This window comes from Poeciliopsis prolifica, unplaced genomic scaffold (genome assembly GCF_027474105.1).
Source record: "Poeciliopsis prolifica strain line A6 unplaced genomic scaffold, Auburn_PproV2 SCAFFOLD022, whole genome shotgun sequence".
NCBI lineage: Eukaryota > Metazoa > Chordata > Actinopteri > Cyprinodontiformes > Poeciliidae > Poeciliopsis > Poeciliopsis prolifica.
The window spans coordinates 185,571-207,336 of record NW_026562397.1 but is presented as its reverse complement, the minus strand read 5'-3'; the positions used below and the strand labels follow the sequence as shown (position 1 = coordinate 207,336).

General features: G+C 39.9%; 1 protein-coding gene across 4 annotated transcripts in view; it reads left to right on the top strand.

Moving 5' to 3' along the window:
- sorl1 (sortilin-related receptor, L(DLR class) A repeats containing) overlaps window positions 1-21,766 on the top strand; it is a 114,193-nt gene that overhangs the window by 41,507 nt on the left and 50,920 nt on the right. For 2 of the 4 annotated variants that reach the window (XM_055045327.1, XM_055045325.1), the window contains exons 10-24: window positions 25-142; window positions 1,708-1,781; window positions 2,304-2,392; window positions 2,632-2,810; window positions 5,587-5,773; window positions 6,299-6,427; window positions 8,953-9,038; window positions 9,115-9,287; window positions 9,413-9,544; window positions 16,078-16,169; window positions 16,397-16,643; window positions 18,012-18,150; window positions 18,252-18,425; window positions 18,540-18,653; window positions 18,752-18,874. In XM_055045327.1, coding sequence (XP_054901302.1) covers window positions 25-142; window positions 1,708-1,781; window positions 2,304-2,392; window positions 2,632-2,810; window positions 5,587-5,773; window positions 6,299-6,427; window positions 8,953-9,038; window positions 9,115-9,287; window positions 9,413-9,544; window positions 16,078-16,169; window positions 16,397-16,643; window positions 18,012-18,150; window positions 18,252-18,425; window positions 18,540-18,653; window positions 18,752-18,874 — 2,056 coding nt within the window. Of the gene's footprint in view, window positions 1-9; window positions 143-1,707; window positions 1,782-2,303; window positions 2,393-2,631; window positions 2,811-5,586; window positions 5,774-6,298; window positions 6,428-8,952; window positions 9,039-9,114; window positions 9,288-9,412; window positions 9,545-16,077; window positions 16,170-16,396; window positions 16,644-18,011; window positions 18,151-18,251; window positions 18,426-18,539; window positions 18,654-18,751; window positions 18,875-21,766 lie in introns of all 4 variants that reach the window. The other 2 variants (XM_055045326.1, XM_055045324.1) reach the window with 1 other exon arrangement.

Here is a 21,766-nt window from a genome sequence, read left to right as displayed (position 1 = left end):
TTCCCTCAGTTTCTCCTCCCTCAGCTCAGTAAAGGTTGCTCTCTCCACTTGGCCCAGCGCTGGAGCCAGCTGTTTAACATCCAGTTGAGGAGGATGTCCATTCTATCCAAAGAGTCGGCTCCAGGTCTTATCATGGCCACAGGTGGGAGTGCCAGAGCATTACAGACATTAGAAAATCCTGCTACACTCCCAATCACCCAGGCTGCTTCTTCCACATGTTTTCTGTCTCCTACATGGCTTTTTGCAAACATCAAGTTTGATAATCCGTTTTTTTTTTTTTCAACTATGATTTATATAGCCTCATCCATAAAAGCCAGATTTACAGAGCACACTTGATCTGTGGATCTCTCCAGAGTTTCCAAGACTACCTTTGCTGGGGGTTCAGATACATAAAACACCTTTTCTATGTACTTAGGAAATCTTTCACTTTATAAAATACATTCTGACCTGAGGGGCAGGTTTGTATGTCATCCCTCTCTCACTACACAGAGCAGGACAGTGGCTAATTTTTAAACCTCTGCTGAACTAGATGGGATCACGGGATAAGATTGTCTTCAAATGAAGGTATCTGTCGATCACCAATCCCCCAAAGTTATGAAAGTCGGTGCCAATAAGTCAGCCAATAAATGGAGACTTACAGGAACACCACAGCAGAAGTTGGCCCACATTTTCATATGAAGAAACGTAATAATTAAAGGGGCAGTAATATGTAAAATTGACTTTGTTTTAGCTTTACATCATGTTAATCCCTCATCAGAAACATAAGAAATCCTTTAATCTCCCCTGGCAACCATTCAGCTGAGCAAAATGACAAATTAGGAATACATTCCCCCCATTTAGCACCTTCTAGAAAAAATATTTCAACAGGACTTATGTCGTGTTGGACAGGACAGTGGAATATTCATCGACTGGCATTAGTGGCCATTAAGACCAAGAGCAGTTTGGGGTAAATTGGAAATCAAACTGAATACCTTAACTAACCTTTTTTTAGTTCATCCATTCAATATCTGAGATTGTAATAGGTAATATCTCAGGTGTAATAGGTCCAGGTGTAATAGGTCCAGGAAAAAGCACTGGGGATGAACTAATGTGGAAACATGGGCAAATTTCAATTACCGATATAAATATTGCTGTTATGGCAGATAACTGAAATTCACCTATTTATATATCGGTAATTGTCATTGAAGTATATTATATAATTCATTCTTTTGACACCTTGAAAAAACTTCCAAACTACACTGACTTCACCACTGTTTCTCTGTTCCAGTGAAACTCCCCACAGTCCTTTGCTCACTACCGCTGTCACATGACTTAGCCCCCCAAATCCCCAGCCCCACCCACACATCCCCTCCTCACTCCTGCACAAGATGAAAATAAATATTTGGTTTAAATATTGGTTCAGTTTTATTCATCAAACCGATGCTGATATGTTAAGAGAGGATTAATATATTCTGATTCTGATCAGTACTGATTTATTGTGGATCCCTACTTTTATTACTTTTTGTCTTCTGTTAATTATTGCTTCATTGATTAATCATTTTTCTTTTTCAATCTGCTAAAAGTACAACATATGATTTCCCATCTGCCAAATTGAAACCAGAAGTAATGAAGAACCCGAAATGTTTGGGGGGAAATTCCCAGAGACTGTGCCTATGACTCTGTGTGGGTTTGTCACTGTGTGAAACCTTTTTTGTTGTCTGGCTGCAGGATCTATTGGCAGGAATCTAGCCAACAAGCCCAATGTGTACATATCAAGCAGTGCTGGAGCCCGGTGGAAAGAGGTCAGTACAAAATAATATGAGGAATAATAATATCAGGAACAACACAGCTGAGACACAGGTAGCATATCTGGCAATAAATATGCCAAATATGCTGAAATGATCCAAAATGCCAACATGTAGTGACTGGCAGCAGTCATGTAGTGACTGCTGCCAGTCACTACATGTTCAGATGTAAGACACAGGAAGATGCAATTTTATATTTTGTAGATTTGTTCTAAAGAAGTATGTCTTTCTTCTTACGTACCTTTCTGTTGCATTAAGACCGCATGAGGGTTAATAATCAATTCATCACAATTCGATTAATTGTTTCAGCCCAAATCTGGGGTTGTATTCACTTTGTTCAAGATTCTTGGACTCTGCAAAGCAAAAATTATTACCAGCACGAACTCCTGAAATTTAGAGTAAATGCCAACCACACTCTTCTTCTATCCCATACAATCTGGGGTCATTGTGCTGCCCAGCACAATGAGCTGTGCATATAATGTGTATATTTATACATAGGTCACTTTTCATTCCTTTCAGGCTCTGGCAGGCCCTCACTTTTACACTTGGGGGGACCATGGTGGTATCCTGATGGCCATCATACAGGGAGGCCCCACCAAACATCTGAAGTAAGTTAGACTGAGAAGTGGGAAACAATGCAAATAGCGACTTGGAAAGCTTGGAAGGTTTCATTTGTGAACCATTCCAAACTATCAATAACTCACTGCTAACATACCCTTACTAGTTTGCTAGCTAGCTACAATTCAGTTTGTCTATAAATAATTGATTCTTTTATTTAACATTTCATTTTGACATCTTCTACCCTCTCACAGTGGAGAGAATCTATTCAGATGTAATGTGCTTGCAGGTTCAGCACCAACGAAGGTGAGACGTGGATTGAATTTAAGTTCTCAGACAAGGAGGTATATGTGTACCAGCTGCTGACAGAACCAGGGGAGAAAAGCACCATCTTCACCATCTTTGGCTCGTATGCTGAGCAGAAGCACAGCTGGCTCATCCTGCAGGTCAACACCTCCAATGTCCTGGGTAGGTTGGAGAGTGAGAAGGAAAACATGTTCTGGAAACATGGATTTTCTGAGTCTCAGATGAAAACTGTGACAGCTTAAGGCAGTGGTATTCAAGTCCAGTCCATGAGAGGTACCATCCTGCAACTTTCAGATGCGTCCCTGGTCCAAAACACCTGAATCAAATGAATGACTGGTTGCCTTGACCTGAGTGAAGGCAGGTCAAGCCCACCTTCTTCAAAACAGACAAAAATGGTGTCAAATGTTTGTGCTGCGTTTGTCCTGGTTTGTGCAGCAAAAATTTTCATTTGTGCTGCTATCATTTGAAAGATATAAAGAAATGTTTTTAGAGGTCATCAAAGGTCAACCAGCCCCCCCACCTTCTTCGAATCAGATAAAATAGGTGTCAATCAACTCGGCTGCGTTTGTGCTGGTTTTTGCAGCAAAATTGTTCGTTTGTGCAGCTATCATTTTAAAGATATTAAAAGAAAAGTGTCAAGAGGTAATCAAAGGTCAATGAACAGCTGTTCATGCTGAAACTCTCAATTTCATTTAAATTGCCATATAAGTTGCTAACAAATGAACAGAAATAATTTAATTTTAACATGGACGAAATTCAATTCAAATTACGTCTCATCTAAAATGAATAGGTTGGTACATCACCTCCCAAAACAATCTCGGTGACCTGTATCTTAGCATCTCATTTGCTATTAGACAAACTGTACTTTTGAAATACAAAAAAATAAGAACAGAACATATGCTTTCTGTCAGCCTTTCTGTGCTATGAATTGTTAAGGCAGATAATCAACATAAATAAAAGCCATTTGGAAACAATTGTGATCATGAGTTGGTTATGACTGAATAAGTGAAGCTTCTCTGCTTTAAGGTTTCAGTAATATGTTCAAAGCAAAACTAGCAAAAAGTTTAAACTATAATGAATATATTCAAAGAAAAAGCAGCACAAATGAAAATTCTTGCTGCACAAACCAGCACAAACACGGCTGAGTTGATTGACACCTATTTCGTCTGATTCGAAGAAGGTGGGGGGTCTGGTTGACCTTTGATGACCTCTAAAAACATTTCTTTATATCTTGAAAATGATAGTGGCACAAACAAAAAATTTTGCTGCACAAACAAGCACAAATGTTTGACACCAATTTTGTCTTATTTGAAGACTGCTGGTGAGGGATTCAGCCATCTGACCCCGGTCTTTTGAAGTACAGATGAAGTACAGATGAAGCTAAAAGTTGCAGGATGGTAGCTATCGAGGACTGAGCTTGAGCACCACTGGCCTAAGTTTTCACATCAAATCTGGCCACAGTTTTCAGTTTTGTTGCAGTTGTAAAACATCCATATAGCAGGAGTATGAGCTGCATAAGGATTTTTTACATGAGGAATTTACTGTTTTTCTTTCTTCTGAATTGTCTACATGTCCATAACTTTTCCACTCATGCTGGCAGCATGTTGGAGTATCTCTGTTAAATGTGATTCATTCATTTTATTGACTTTTGTTCATATTTTTGGGGGAGGAGTTAAATTTCTGGATAATTATTCCCTCAGCACAGAATTTTTTATCTTACTTTTTTAGTTTCAAAGAGTTGTAACAATGCATAACCATGGAAACAAGGCAGCATCTCAACGGAGCAGAGAGAGGAGGCGGACATTCAAAGCATCTTTTCCAGAGAAAAGAGTTAAAAACTCTTTTTAACTCTTTTCTCTGGAAAAGAGTTAAAAAGGAGCAGCAAAAATAGGGGAATTAGCAGAACTGCTAACCACTGATGATATCATCCAGGGCATGTTACTGTGGAATATTGACTGCTGCTTAATATTGAGCATGTGATGACAGTCATACAGCAGCAGTCTACAGTCAGTGGTTTCTTCAGATTATTCAGCTAATTCGCTGCTAATATGCTCTGTCTGGCTGGTTTCTTTGCATCTTTCATGGGTAAGTGAAAATTTACTTCCAGTTGCTTTTGTCATTTCTGTCGCCAACCCATAAGGTGCTACTTGGTTTCTGTGCTATAAGATTCAGATGCTTTAGAGAGACATACTAAGAAGCACTAAGCTACGATGCATATCGCTCATGAGAAGACATCCATACAAAGAGGGGGTACATGGGAAAGAGGGGTACATGGCTCTAATTTGGAGATGTGTAGGAACACACAGTCTTCCAACATGACTAGTGCTCAAAGGAAGGTTCATAAAGACATGAATGGCAGAGTCTGGTGTGAATGAACTTGACTGGCCTGCACAAGTCCTGACATCAACCTGAAAAAATGTCTTCGGGATGAATTAGAGTGGAGACTGAGCCAGGTTTTGTCCAACATCAGGATGTGACCTAACAAATGTGCTTCTGGAAGAATGGTCAAAAATCCCCATAAATATTCCTAAACCTTGTGGACAGCTTCCCAGAAGGTGTTATAGCTGCAAAGGGTGTACCAGTGTCATATTGAACTTGATGGATGGGATGTCACTTAAATTCATATGTTAGTCAGGGCAGGTGAGCGAATACTTTTGGAAATACCAATTTATATATGTCTGAAGAGGTCTTAAGTTTAAGCTGATGAAATGTAAAACTTGAATATGAATGCCTGTCTTCCTTTTTTATTTCTTACTTTAAAAAATCAAAAGGTGTGATAATAACTCTGTGGATGAGAGCAAAAGATTTTTTTTAAAACAAGGGAACAAAGCTGAAGAAAGATTTTATTTCCATCTTGCTCTATTTGCTTCAAAATTTCTATATGCGGATAGCATTAATGATGTGAAGTCAGGAGTCAAAGTACTCCTCTGTTGTCCAGGTGTTCCGTGTTCTGAGGCCGATTACAAGCACTGGTCTCCATCAGACGAGCATGGTAACGAGTGTCTGCTGGGCAGGGAGGTGACCTTCAAGAGAAGAGCGCCTCATGCCACGTGCTTCAATGGGGAAGACTTTGACAGGCCTGTTACCATCTCCAACTGTTCCTGCACCCGCCAGGACTATGAATGGTGAGGGACCTTCACACCTTGGTCACCATCTCTTCCAACTATTACTCTGAGGCAGTGACTTCAGGGCAATATAGACAAGAATGAACAGAGTGAAAAGCTGTTTCTACCAAAAAGGTATTGCCCTGAACATAACAAATTAATCCCAAACCCTGAACATCATTCTTTTATTTACTTATTAGAAACATATATATATGTTTCTAATATATATATTATATAATAATATATACTTTTTATATATTTATACTTAGATATATAATAAGTATATTTAAGTAGAAGTAAATATACTTATTTATTTATTGTCACTCCCTTCAAAAGTTTCTGTTTTTTAAATGCTGTGCTTTCTTGCACAATGACAATAAAAGAAAATCTGCTTCTTCTTCTGAGAAGCCTGTTCTGCTCTCTGGTAATACAGATGATTAGATTGTGTTCCAGCTGCTTTTGCAGCACTACTGCTTTCTAACAGCACTACTTGTAGAGTGCAGAAGTTAATCTAAGTGTGCTTCTCTCCACCCTCTCTCCTTCCAGTGACTATGGCTTTAAGCTGAGTGATGACTTGTCTCTTCAAGTGTGTGTACCTGACCCGGAGTTCCTAGGAGACCTCTATGCTCCTCCAGTTCCTTGTCCCATTGGTACCAGCTACCACCACAGCAAAGGGTAAACTCTGCATCTTGTCTTGTTTTAATTTGTAGTAATAAATTGCTATAAGACTTTAGCCCCATGCATGTTCTCATGAAGTGTTCATGTCAGATTTTAAAATTGGAAAACAGAAGTAACAGCTACAAAATTATTCCAACCTTCTTTTCCACATTTTGTCATGCTTTAACCACATTTCAACCGCAGTCTGTGTCGAGGACTAAGGCCTCCAAATGTGGGGCGTGCTAACCCCCTGCCCCACCACAGGTTGAGGTGCCAGAGATACCATCATGAGAGGACAAGCCCCTACATGGGATGTACCACCAGCAAATAACCGAAGTGGCTGATATCAGTAAATTCTACCAATGGCTGGAAAAAGCTGAAACAATGATAGAACAATGATAGACCCATGTCATGAACTGTGAACTGAAATTGAAAAACCCTGACTCATAATGTCTACTCTTCCATAGATGGACAAGTAGACAAAGAAAAATGCCAACAGCCATATAACGTTCAAATAAGGACTGTGTCACTTCACAGCTGCATATCTTTCATTAATGTTAGGAGATGTTGGCAGGTATTACGTAGTCTTGAGATTCTGTTTCAAACTGAGTACATACACCTCTGGAAAAAATTAAGGTTGTCTGATTTTACAATTATAAGTTTGCGTAAAATGAACATTGTTCTTTTATTCTGAGTTACTGACATGTCTCTTAATTTTGTTTGTAAATGTATGGAAATAAGCAGTTAGATTTGGAAAACGCACAAGCGAATATCTTCTCAAATGTCTTAGCCCTCCTGGGGGCTAAGCACTACTAAAGGTCAAATTCTTGAATCGTCCCTGGTACTGCCACAGTGATTTCCGCCACCTGTTTGTTCAGACCGGGATATATGAAATTTTTTGTGTCCGTTTGCTGGTAAAGCTACACTTACACTATAACCATCAACTACTTAGCTAATTTGTCTTTCCGCCCACCTGTATAAATACCCCTGCAGCGCTCTTCCCGCCATTCGCTCTTAACAGCAGCTCCTGGAGAAGAAAGGCTGCCGTACTCCAGGCATCGTGACAATCATTTTAAGGATGCTTATTGTTCCCCAAAAACGATCAAAACCCAGGCATTATCATCCATCAGTAAAATCTCCGTGGGCCTAACTTGAAAATTGGACATTATGCTGCTAACCCTTAGCTTTCATCAACAACTCATAAATAAAAAATAAATTAACGAAGCTTCGAAAAAGGTAAATTTTCCTCAAGGAATTTTAATAATCGAGGTACTCGAGTCATTTGAGGAAGCGTTTCAGCCCTATTCCTTTCAGAAGTTCTGATTAATATCTTGTGTAGGTTAGTCTACATGCAGCTATTCTGTGCCATGGAAGTTTGTTAGAGAACAAGCAGTCTTTTAAAGCTCTATCTGCAGAAGCCATCAGCAGTGCAGCAAACGTGTGGAGGTAGGTGGTCAAGTGCAACTGAAATTGAAAATTTTTTAGCCTTCATACACAAACTTGTTTGGTTGGAAACATAATACAATATCACTCTGAACACATGGTGGTGGCAGCATCATACTGTGGGAATGTTTTTCTTCATCAGGAACATGGAAGTTGGTCAGAGTTGATGGGAGAATGGATGACCACCCTGAACATCCAACCAGAGCTATAACACAATAGTTTAGATCAGAGTCTATTCTTGTGTTAGAATGGCCTAGTCAAAGTTAATGAGATCCTGATATCAGCTTTTTTTTGCTTTTCAACTATTCACTATGTCTGGTTCTCACATGAAATTCTAATGTGAAGCCTTGAAGTCTGTGGTTATATTGTGACAAAATGTAAACTGAAAGGATTTAAAAGACTTTGTTGATTTCAGCAGTACTGCTATTGGAGAATTGTGAGGCGCAAAACTCTCAAATATATAGATAAACATAACAAACCACAGAGACGAGTTCTTACTGCCAGCCACGACGGGTCGGGAGATTTATTTATTCTTCTACCACGGATGCATCATTACAAAACATTGTTTCTCAAATCTCAAAGTCTCAAAATCAAAAGTGCCCAAAATCTCCAAAAAATCTCAACCGTTCTTTGCCTACAGACATTTTTATAGCTTCCAATGACGTCAGGTTTGCGTCAAGATTCTGGCTGCCCATTGATTGAGTGTGTGTTGGGGTTTTCACGAATTTCTTACTGACCTCTCATCTGAACATCTGCTCCATCTCAGAACTGCAAAACAAGTCAATTAATAATAATTTTTGTTCTTATCTATCTAAACAGCTTACTTTCCAACCTGAGTTTTGTTCCAACATTTTGTACTTTCCAGATAAAAGTCAGGTCAGATCGACCTTTCTGGCGCCAGAAATCTTTTCCCTCAAAAACAACTCGTAGGAAGTATTTCTGCTCTAACACTGCTCCAGTTTAATTTAAGTTCTGAATTACTATTTTTGTGCTCATCATCAGAAGAACATGGGTAATCTTTTCACTGATTCCTACTGGTGTGTTAGTGGGAGGATCATCTGCCCTCCTGCTGAGCAGAAACAGTTGTATTTCTGCTGCAGCTACAGGAAGGTACCGGGAGACAGCTGCAGTGGGGGAGACGTTGAGGCCAGGCTGGATGGAGAGATGCTGCCCTGTCCTGTTGGAGGTTATTGCAACAAGTCTTTGGTTGCCTTTATGTAAGGAATGCCCGAACCTGAATCAGTGTGTGCTGTGTTTCACAGAGAGTAATGAGTTCATCCTGTATGCCGTGAGGAACTCCATCCACCGCTATGACCTGGCCACTGGCGCCGACCAGCCCCTGCCTCTGGTTGGCCTTAGGGAAGCCGTGGCACTGGACTTTGACTATGACAGGAACTGCCTGTACTGGGCAGACATTTCGCTGGACACCATCCAGGTATGAGCTGGACCTTATGCGTCTTTTATCTAAGTTGCTCTGGAAAAGTTAATTCATTTTACTCTTTCCTGAAATAACTGCATCAGCTCGGCCTTTACGGTTTCAACATTCTGCTTCTTCTGCAGCGTCTGTGTTTGAATGGCAGCACAGGTCAGGAGGTCATTGTGAGGAAAGATCTGCAGAATGTGGAGGCTGTGACCTTTGACCCCATCAGCAGGCTCCTGTACTGGGTTGATGCAGGAGCCCAGAAGATTGAGGTATCAGAGACAAATTTAAATACATTCAGCTCAAATATCATTTCCTTCTTAATAGAAAATATTTTTAGCACCTGAGTGTCCTAAGATTTAGTCGTGGGCAGCAGCTTAATTTTCTCATAATTACCAATGACTGTTCTTTTTCATATTATTTTACGTAGTGATGAAATATGAAAGATTCAATATACAGGGTTGACAGCTGTATACAACAATATTTTTATCCTGGCACTAAATGATAATTTTACTTGATTTTTAGTCCGTTCTCATGATCAAGACAAAAGCTTCTATAAATCTAATCAGCAGTATGTTGATGTATCTGACAGTCAGTTAGCTGTAGGTCTGTTCTAAGAAAAATCTCACATGGAAGAAAAGCACTGATGGAAGAGATTGACCTGCAAATATGAAGACTGCATGATGTTCTGTAGCGTTCAACAAGATCTTGCTAGCTTCTTCTAGGAAGGAATGATGTCTCCAATGCATAGTTTGATTAACAGTGGCAGTGGGTTAGATGAGAACAACATCTAACCCTCTACGATGGGAGATTATGCTGCCATCTCAGAGATGAATACATAGACGTATTGTTGAGAGGGTTGGCCCGTTGCTCTGATATGCCACGGCGTCCGCCATATTGAATGTGGCCTTTCTGCCAGTAAGCAAATACAAGTGAATGGACCTAACTTCACAAAGTGCCTTTCGACAAAGTATTTTATGTTAATTCCTGTTATTGACACGTTCTTTTACACACACTATATCTGGGAATCAAAGAAAGCACCAAAGACAAGGTTTCTAACTTTTTGATGTGATTTAGTGTTTTAGGGGTTTTCTGAATAAAATGCACAATGTTTATAATTGATACAATTTACTCTGACAAATTCTTTTTATATCGACATTGATGGTATAAATCAATATATCCCCATAAAGATTCCTTTACAGGGGTATATTTATAAACATATTTACAATTTCATAATTTAATGTGCATTTGGAATTAAATATCCTTTTAATTTTTTGATATTTTTATTGCAAGCCATAATTGTGAAACTTTAGCCACATACTTTTATATTTTTTTCAGGAAAAAAATATTATGTCAACTCTGCTATAGATAGCATAGACATTGTGTAAAAAAAAATCTAATAGGCTAAATTGTTTTAATACTTGAGATTGAGATATTTTACTTAAAAATACATATAAAGTACAAGAAAAAAAGTTATTTAGATTATGCTGCCATCACAGGGCAAAGGCAGGGAACAGTCCAGTGACTCCTGATGAGACACAGGCAAGAGCCAAGTATAAAGGAGAAATTAAAGTTTAATAGAAAATACATCCCTGACTCCTTAACATTCAGAAAAGAAAAAAAAAAAAAATATATATATATATATATATATTATATATATATATTATATATATATATAAATATATATATATAAAAAAAAAAATAAAAAAATTCCCTTCTCACCCACCGCGGGTGGTTCTTATCCTCTGAGCTCGGGTCCTCTACCAGAGGCCTGGGAGCTTGAGGGTTCTGCGCAGTATCTTGGCTGTGCCAAGGACTGCACATTTTCTGGACTGAGATGTCTGATGTTGTTCCTGGGATCTGTTGTAGCCACTGCTCCAGTTTGGGGGTTACTGCCCCGAGGGCCCCGATGACCACAGGCACCACTGTGGTCTTCACCTTCCAGGCCCTCTCCAGTTCCTCCCTGAGGCCCTGGTATTTCTCTAGTTTCTCGTGCTCCTTTTTCCTGATGTTGCAATCACTTGGTATTGCTACATCTACCACAACGGCTTTCCTCTGATGTTTATCCACTACGACAATGTCTGGTTGGTTCGCAATTACCATTTTGTCTGTCTGGATCTGGAAGTCCACAGGATCTTAGCTCTGGCGTTCTCCACCACCTTTGGGGGTGTTTCCCACTTTGATCTTGGGGTTTCCAGTCCATATTCTGCACAGATGTTTCTGTACACTATGCCTGCCACTTGGTTATGTCGCTCCATGTACGCTTTCCCTGCCAGTATCTTGCACCCTGCTGTGATGTGCTGGACTGTCTCAGGGGCCTCCTTGCACAACCTACACCTTGGGTCTTGTCTGGTGTGGTAGATCTGGGCCTCTATTGCTCTGGTGTTTAGGGCCTGTTCCTGGGCTGCCAGGATGAGGGCCTCTGTGCTGTCCTTGAGTCCAGCTTTTTCCAGCCATTGGTAGGATTTACTGATATCAGCCACTTGGGTTATTTGCTGGTGGTACATCCCATGTAGGGGCTTGTCCTCCCATGATGGTATCTCTGGCACCTCAACCTCCGTTCCCTGTTGTCTGAGACATTCACTGAGCACATTGTCTGTTGAGGCTTTGTCCCTGATGTATTTATGGATCTTAGTTGTTTCGTCCTGGACAGTGGTTCTCACACTCACTAGTCCTCTGCCTCCTTCCTTGCGGCTCGTGTACAGTCTCAGGGTGCTGGATTTGGGATGGAACCCTCCATGCATTGTTAGTAGCTTTCTGGTCTTAATATCTGTGGCTTTTATCTCCTCCTTTGGCCAGCTAATTATTCCAGCAGGGTATCTGATTACTGGCAAGGCATAGCTGTTTATCGCACGGATTTTGTTCTTGCCATTGAGCTGGCTTCTCAGGACTTGCCTTTCGTTGGAGGTATTTAGCTGTGGCTCCTTTCCTTGTGACCTCATCGAGGTTGCCATTTGCTTGTGGTATACCTAGGTACTTGTAACTGTCCTCTATGTCTGCTATTGTTCCTTCTGGGAGTGAGACCCCTTCTGTGTGGATGACCTTCCCCCTCTTTGACCAGCCGACCACATTTCTCTAGTCCGAATGACATCCCAATGTCAGTGCTGTAGATCCTGGTGGTGTGGATCAGTGAGTCGATGTCTCGCTCACTTGGCGTACAGCTTGATGTCATCCATGTAGAGTAGGTGACTGATATTGGCCCCATTTTTGAGTCTGTATCCGTAGCCAGTCTTGTTGATAACTTGGCTGAGGGGTTCAGACCTATGCAGAACAGTAGCGGGGACAGAGCATCTCCTTGGTATATGCCACATTTGATGGACACTTGTGCAAGTGGTTTGCAGTTGGCTTCAAGGGTGGTTTTCCACAGCCTCATCGAGCAATGAAGGCTCTCAGAGTCCTGTTGATGTTATACATCTCTAAGCATTCAATGATCCAAGTATGCGGCATTGAGTCATAGGCTTTCTTGTAATCGATCCAAGCCATGCACAGGTTGGTGTGTCGGTTTTGCAGTCTCGGGCAACTGTGCGGTCTACGAGGAGTTGGTGTTTGGCTCCTCTGCTATTTACACCGATACCCTTCTGTGCCGTGCTCATGTGTTTTATCCATGTTTTGCTTATCTTGGCCGCTATGATGCCTGACATGAGCTTCCAGGTTGTGGAGAGGCAGGTTATTGGTCGGTAGTTGGGTGGGACTGGACCCTTTGATGGATCCTTCTGGATTAGGATTGTCCGCCCTTCAGTTAACCATTCAGGGTGAGTCCCACTTTGTAGCAGCTGGTTCATTTGGGCTGCCATTCGCTCATGGAGAGCAGTGAGTTTCTTTAGCCAGTAGGCATGGATCATGTCAGGCCCTGGTGCTGTCCAGTTTTTCATACCTGAGACTCTTTCTTGGACATCTGTCACAGTGATGGTTACCGGGGCTTGCTCAGGGAGGTTGCTGTGGTCCTCTCGTAGAGAGATCAGCCACTGTGCATTGCTGTTGTGGGACGCCTCCCTTTCCCATATGCCTTTCCAGTATTGTTCCGTCTCCAGCCTTGGTGGGTCTGCTCTGTTGTTATTGTTACCCTGCCATTGAGAGTACACCTTAGCTGGTTGAGTGGAGAAGAGCCGGTTAATCCTTCTGGATTCATTCTCCCTTGTGTATCTCTTTAGGCGGCTGGACAAGGCTTGGAGCCTCTGTTTGGCAGTCTCGAGTGCTTCAGGTATGGGCATCTGCCTGTACTTTCTGGGTACTGGTCTTTTCATTGCACCCTTGTGGAGCTCTGACAGTTGGCTCACTTCCCTCCTTGTTACCTTGATTTTAGCCTCTAACCGTCTTTTCCGTCTTTTCTATATATATATATATATATATATATATATATATATATATATATATATATATATATATATTTCCAGCATAACTTTTTCTACATCACCAGAGTAGTTCTATGAACTACTGGTATTAATTTAATATCATTTCGAAAATATTTCATGAAAACAGGGGGGATGCAAATTTTGGCAAGCTAGAAATCCATATTGCCAAAAGTTGCACCCCTGCTAACTCTGAGAAATAAAGAGTTAAGAGTGAAATAACTTGTCCTATATGACCAGAGTAGTTGTAAGAACTGCTGGTATGAGTTTCACCTCAATTGGATCATATTTGATGAAAACAGGGGGGATGCAAATTTTGGCATGCTAGAAATCCATGTTGCCAAAAATTGCATCCCCTGCTAATTTGGAGAAAAAAAGAGTTAAGACTGAAATACGTTTTTCTACATGACCAGAGTAGTTCCATGAACTACTGGTATTAATTTAATGTCATTTCAACAATATTTGATGAAAACAGGGGGGATGCAAATTTTGGCAAGCTAGAAATTCATGTTGCCAAAAATTGCATCCCCTGCTAACTTGGAAATTATATTTTTTCTACATAATGACACTTGTTCCCTGAGTTACCACTATAAGTTTCATATGAACAGGACAATAGACAGGGGATGCAAATATTAGCAGGCTCAGAAATTAAAATGCATCTCCCCTACATTAATACACTAGACAGCTAAGCGTGATATAAAATGTTCTACGTAATTGGGCCTCGGTTTTGTAAAGTTTTAAGCTATTATGGTGTTAAAAGAAAAATCTTGGAATTTCAAAGCAGCTGCGGAGAACTTGTTCATCGGACACTGAAGAACGTTCGACAAATATGGCTCAAACGTGAAATAAAATCAGTGTTTATTTCAATTAATTTGCAAAATAAAGCCCACAATTTTAGCGCTTAGATGATTAATAAACGTGATAATGTTACGAATTTCTTTAAAAGTTTCCTCTTCGGTCGGTATTTCAGCCCGTTTACTCATCAATATGCGAGAGTTTAGAGCGATGCGCGCTCCCGCGACAGGGGATGCGCGCTCCCGCGACAGGGGATGCAATTCTCGGCAGGCATGCATTTCTCGGCATAACAATCCTCCAGGCAAACGAAAGGTTTTGTATTTGGGACCACTTTGATCTTACATCAGAAAATAAGGTCTTATCACTTCATTGTTGTTTCATCCGGTTCTTTTCAATTTCTACTTGATCTATCTGAACCCAAATTCAACTGAAATTCATGCTTAGTTTTCGTTCATATTATGTTCTGTAGGTTAAGTGTTGCATATGTTTGACAGAACTGTCTTATTTAAATAAATCCACCTCTTCAGTGCTGAGCCATTATAGGGCCAGACATCAGAAAGAATCCCAGATACACTTAGGATAAACTCAGGCATTCTACAAATCGTTGATGAGGCAATTAAGCCTTCAAACTGTGTGCTTGTTGACAGAATTAATTAAAAGTCTCTGTATTTTGTCAGCAGATGTGTGTTCAAACTGCTTATGAAGTTTCTCCAGAACATCTTTTCACTTGTGTTCATTTTGTCTGTTGTAGTCAGTATTTCTTCCTCAGTTGCTTCTAATAGCTTATCAGAATGAGTAAAATTTCTATTTTCACTTCCCACAATGTTCACACAGTAATGACCTGAACTAGTAAAGTCCAATTTGACTGGCTGGTTGATCATCACTGCACTGTCCCTTTGCATGTCCAAAACGGTCCTTGTCCTTTTTAATGAGGTTTTACTCAGTAGCAGTGGGATGTTAGCAGGTACTACTTAAGTTTCTATATTACACTTTGTCTTGTCAACTTTAGCAGGTAACTTTACCTTATCTCTTTTATAGTTTTCATACTTTTCTTTTGTAACACAGTACTGTCGTTGTCCAGGAAATCTTGTCTACAAACTGTCCTAGTGCAAGCAGTGTCTTATTATTGCTGAGCTAAAACATTCTGTCATGAATATTTCTGCGTCTGTTGGAGGTTCTTTGGTCTACAGAGTTAAATTCCACTCTTCCATGTCTTTTGTATCATCAGCAATTTTAACATTGTCTGTCTGTTATATCCAAACACGTGGTGTCTAAAAACTTAAAAGCCAAAACTGTGTACATCATAGATCTGAACACAATCTGGGCCTTTGGTCCGGACACTCTTAGGATCCAAACCTAGAAGCAGGTGGACAAATAGAAGCCAGTAAACTGGGATCAATTCTATGCTTGTTATGTTAATTTTATGCTTTTCAAACAAAAAAAACATGAAGACACTTGGCTGCAAAGCACAAAACATGAGTTGAAATCTTAGGGTTATGACCTCCCAGTATTTTGCGCTATGATTGTTTCTACAGAGTTTTACTTTAACCTTAATTTTTGACAAAATCTATACTCTCATTAACAGTATTTGTTTAAATGTTTAAACTTAATCCTTCAAAACAAACAGAGCTCCAGTGAAAAGTTCCTCCTTGTTTCTGAAGGTTTCTAATCCTGACGGAGACCTGCGTCACACTTTGCTTAACTCCTCCGTCCTGGAACACCCGCGAGCTCTGGTCCTGCTGCCTGCAGAAAGGTAAAGATACATAATGTAATTAGGTTTGGAGTAGTGCTGATGAGGGTCAGTACTGCTCGACAGTAGCATTGCCTGGAATACAGAGCATTACAGGTAAAAGTATCAGGAAACTCATAAATGGTTAAACACATCATTGCTGCACCATGCAACTTATTGTCTGGAAAATACGATAACTAAGTCTTCGCCTCATATGGCGAAATACCAGAACTTATTTGAATCTTCACCAGTATGATGTTCTGGACCGACTGGGGAGACCGAGCAGCCGGCGTCTACCGGGGCTACATGGATGGAAGCAATGTGTCCTGCATTGTGGCAGAAGGAGTCCGCTGGCCCAATGGGATCACCGCAGACGATCGGTGGTTGTACTGGACCGAGGCATTCAGCGACCGCATCGAAAGGGCAGACTTCACCGGGAGACAGAGGAGCATTCTGATGGAAGGACTGCCCCATCCGTACGCCATTGCTGTCTTCAAGGTAAAGTATGGTTCCCCGTTCAGGTCTTAAGCTTTAAACTGACAAGTTCAAGTCAAGTCTCAAGTTTCTGACAGAAATCCACTTTCACACATCACATGCCTGGTCTGTGTAACACAAAATGGCTATTGGCTATGTCTAAACTAATACATGACACACATTTTGATCTTTAAAAAAACTTTAACTTTATTTATTTTTTATATTAATAAGCTATAATTACTCCACTACAATGTAAATGTTTATGTATTCATGAGGAGACAAACACCTGTTTATGATAAGTGAACATTTCAGTGTGATTGATTGTACAAATTGCTCAGAAATACTTTGCTCTTGGCTTATATTGCTAATAGCAAATAACTAGATAATTAGGAAATTCTGTTAGGTTTCCATTTTGGAGTGCTGTAATGGCTAAGTTACAAATCCTCCAGATCTAACTTTCAAATCTTGTGTAAATGGAATCCAGTTTAAGCAGCCACCATACCTTGTTCCTGATTCACTCTTCTATTCACTTCATAATTAGAGTTTTCTCTATTTTGAAGAAGATTTTGATAAAGCTGAATTGAATGTGCTTTAAAAACTCCTCTTTTTGCCAGTTGGAACTTCTCAACTGTACACAATTTAAACTTCTTCATATTTACATTGTACATAATCCATTCCAACATTTTCATGAAGTATCACTAATAGTGCCACCAGTTGAACTTATGCCACTGTAGAACCATGTGTTTAGTTGAACTAGCTTAGTTTCACCCTTACTGGCATGAGGTAAAGATTTTTTATGAGATTTATGTCTCTTCCCTCAACTCTCAGTTGAGTAAGGAGTTTTTCAAGACCCAGTATAATGCCTTTTTTCCACTAAGCTTTATGGTGTTGCTTAGTTTGCCATGATGCCATTTTGTCTGTTTCCATTGTAAAAGTGTCTCATATAACCAACTAGTACCTCACCATTCCTGGACCCCTTCAATTGTATTTCCATAAGACAATGGTACAATACAGTTAGGGTGGAGCTATTGGTGTCACAACACAGTCTACAGAAAATCATTGCTGCTCGCAACAAGCATGAGACATAGCAGTGTGTCACGTTTGCCATCGCACTAGTACGATGACGCAATGTTAGGCAGTAGCCTGGTGAAAACATTCTCTTGAAAACACTGGACCATAAAACAATGCATCGACTCATGGTGTACTACTGATTGGAAACGGGGCATCTGTGAATTGAAGTATTTGCCTTTACAAGGAAGGTCTATGTCACAGACTTAAGTCTCCACCTCTGGTATTTACTACCTTCAAACAAGTTACCTTTCATCTTTGTTTTGGTCATTTACTTGTGCTAAATCTGAATGCTTCAGTGTTTACATTGAATGGTAATTTCAGAATGATCTGTACTGGGACGACTGGTCAAGAATGGGAATCTTCAAAGCTCCAAAAGTTGGATCTCAGAAAAACGAGCTGATTGTTGGCAGATTAACTGGAGTCATGGACCTCAAGATTTTCTATAAGGGGAAGAACAGGGGTGAGGAGCATTCATAACCATTATTATGGAGCTGAGTTCCCTGTTCTGGTTATGAATCTGGACTTATTATGATCATCTGGTTGTTCTCTCTTCCTTATCAGGGCACAATGCCTGTACCTACCAGCCATGCAGTTTGCTGTGTCTCCCACAGCCTAGCCACAAACACACTTGTGTTTGTCCGGAGGGTGCACCGACCCTGACCATACCCAATGGAGAGCTGCAATGCCAGTGTCCCCCTGGTTACCAGCTCCAAAACAACACCTGTACCAAAACCGGTGAGCATTACCAGGTCATAATCTTCTCTGTCCTGGAGAGAGTTCAAATTACTCTCTAAATTACTTAGAGAGTAATTTGCAACTTGCTTGTCATTCTTCCTGTCCTCCCATCAGAGCACAGCTGCTTGCCCAATCAGTACCGCTGTGCTAACGGACGCTGCATCAGCAGTATCTGGAAATGTGACAGCGACAATGACTGCGGAGACATGAGCGATGAGGAGGAGTGTCGTGAGTTTCCACCTGCTTAACAAGAAAAAAGAAAACAAGAAAAGAAGCCAGATTAGGAAAGAATTTCACTTTTCTCCCATACTCATCTCTGCTTGCAGCCACTACAACTTGTGATCCATCCAACCAGTTTCGCTGCATAGCCTCGGGCTCGTGCATCCCACTGGCCTTTAAGTGTGACCACGAAGACGATTGTGGTGACAACAGTGATGAGGACCACTGTGGTAAAAGGGGGTAACTTTGTGTTGCAAGTGGGTGGGGATGAGGAGGAGCGGGAGGTGGACACAGATGCTCCAACAATTACTGGAAAAAACACTTTTTTTTCTAGTGCTAAGGCCAAAACTTACATGTGAATGCCATACAATCTTAGTCAATAAATTAGGATGTACATCTTGATCAGGCTTATCAGATTAATAATACCTTTGAAAATAAACATTTAGCAGATTTACAATATAGTATGAAATATAAATATGTTAAAATATATGTAATCTAATTAATCTATATAATGTCTTTCACTTGATGATGGAACTGCTGACAAAGGAACTTTTCAGTCATATTCTAATTTATGGAATCAACCTGTATTTGTTGAATGCTTGCCAACAGTTAAACAGTTTCACAATTCAGTAATATTTTTTGTGATGAATTATCACATAGTTGCCTTTTATTGTCTGATTTTATCAAGTGGTAAAAACATCAACATGATATTCTATAACAATCAAATTGTCATTAAACATTTCAAAAGCAAATAAGTAACTTGTGTGTAAACGTAATGAATCTTTGTCAGTGCAAACTTTATATTTTTCAATTACGTGATTCTGACTCTACACCTTTCCGTCAGTTGGTTGGCAAAAGCTTTGCCGTGCTGACTTACACATAGCAGATGAGATGTGTCTTAAATATAGTTAATATTAAAGACGCAAAAACTTTTTGGGTCTAGTTGGGGCAGTTTGTGAGAAAAGTGACCATCGATATGACTGGATTCTATAAAATGTGGCTTATAGCTGAGATGCTGATGTTTAGATGTGAAAATATATATTCTCTCTGCATATAAATCTATGAATAGTTTGGTTTCTGTCAGTTCTGTAAAGATACAAGAGAGAACAAAGCAAATTTCTCTTTCATATTGACCAATAATACAATTTTACTTAATTGTAATTTAACAAACTTTGGTTCTTTAAGCTTTATGAAATATTTAATTCTATTTGATGATTGGTCTTATTATTGAATCGTTCTGCTAACAAATTATGCAATTTTCCCAGGAGAGAAATGTATATGTTTCTCAGTTAAAAGTCACGTGCAGCCTCGTTGCTATGGTAACCAATATACAACAGCGCAGAGCAAAGATTACATTACATTAATTAACACTAAAAAATGCACAAAAACATTTCCCACACAAAAAAGTATGTAAAAACTCCAGAGCATTTTGTCTGTTGCAGATTTATGTTTTTGAATTTTCGTTTTGCGATAATAACAGAGTGATTCCCTGAACACTAGCAGTGGTTGATTAGCTAACTTAAACACCTGCACTCCTGATTATATGTCATTTTTTAGCAAAAATTATGTTATAAACCTAACGACTCAACTGCTTTTAGTTTATGTACCGCAATATTTTAATATACATATATATATAAAACTTTTTTTCCACTCTCTCTCTCTTTGTCCTCCCTTATCATAACAAAATTATTTTGTTCAACCTACAATGATTCTTAAAGGTTCCCACATACTTGACTCCATGGAGGTCTGCGTATACATGAAACAAACTGCGTATACATGTTCGTACAAAGGTACATTTTTACAACTGCGTTTGTGTACTGTGCTGCACAGTAAACTGCTTGATGGGAAATGTTGTTCACATCAGTTTTATATGTGACACCGAGTTGATAAGTTTGAGAGTCAGTGCAAGGACATGCATTAGCCTATAACAATCAAGTTGTTGTGGTCTATGCCACAGAGAGTGGCAGTCTGTGCTACCCTAACATATGGGCAGTGGCTTCCCTGGTGGATAAGAAAAAGGGCTAAGCACCAAACTAGCTTATCAAACGTGCTCGTGTCCATTTGGGTTGTGGGGAATGAAGGAATTTACTATGAGAAATGTAGGCTCTCACAATGAAATCCCAACAATCTTTGGACAGTGTATGCAAAGTCCACGTACACCTGAGTGTGTGAAAGTCTTGAAATTGGGTGAACTGTGAAGGATACACGGGAAAAAGAAGGACACATTTGTCAGCCATTCTTGATAGAGCCTTTGAATTTAAATATCCTTATTACATTGCTGTCACAGAGTCAGCCTTCGAATGTTATCTTTGAAGGATGGTGCTCCTGAACACCTACAGAAATGAGCTAAAATCCTTAGCATAAAACCTCATGAACAAAGACTCAATCACAACCTCTGGATTACAAAGAGAAATTGGTAAGCCTCAGGAATCACTAATGTTCAGGAGATTTCCCATTAACTTCATCCATTCGTTGCCAGTCCGAAAACATTTGACCCAAATTCAAACACCACTTGAGGCGGACAAGCCCGCATAAAACACTACAATTATTCACTGCAAACTTATGATGCACTTGATTCACTGAAGAATGATTACATATGATCCAAACAGAAGGTCACAGGTCTCAAACAGGATCATGGCTCAGATATTTAGGATGAACAGCGACATGTAATGTGTGTATTCAGGGTAGTGACCCAAAGATGAGAATCAAGACATACAAACACAAGATAAATGGAAAGTTGTTAGCCCACCCTCAAATACTAAGGGAATACAAACAATCCATAAGGCTGGCCGGCCTAACAAAAAGAAAATCAAACTCTAAAGGACAGCAGGAAGCAAGGATAGAACTGTATAAACAAAAATGCAAAAATTACTAAATGCTTATGAAATCACTTTAATCACATCAATCTGAAACAAATTAAAAACACTGCATACCTGCATCGCATAAACCAGCACTGTAAGTCAAACTTGAAGGATCTGGTGTAGACCTACCAAGTACAAATCAACACTGTAAAAACAAAAACATACAATTCAATCTGATTAAAAAGACAAATGTATAAAGCCTATCTGCAGCATTACATAACCACACAGTCAGGTAATGCTACCACCGGAACATCACTAACA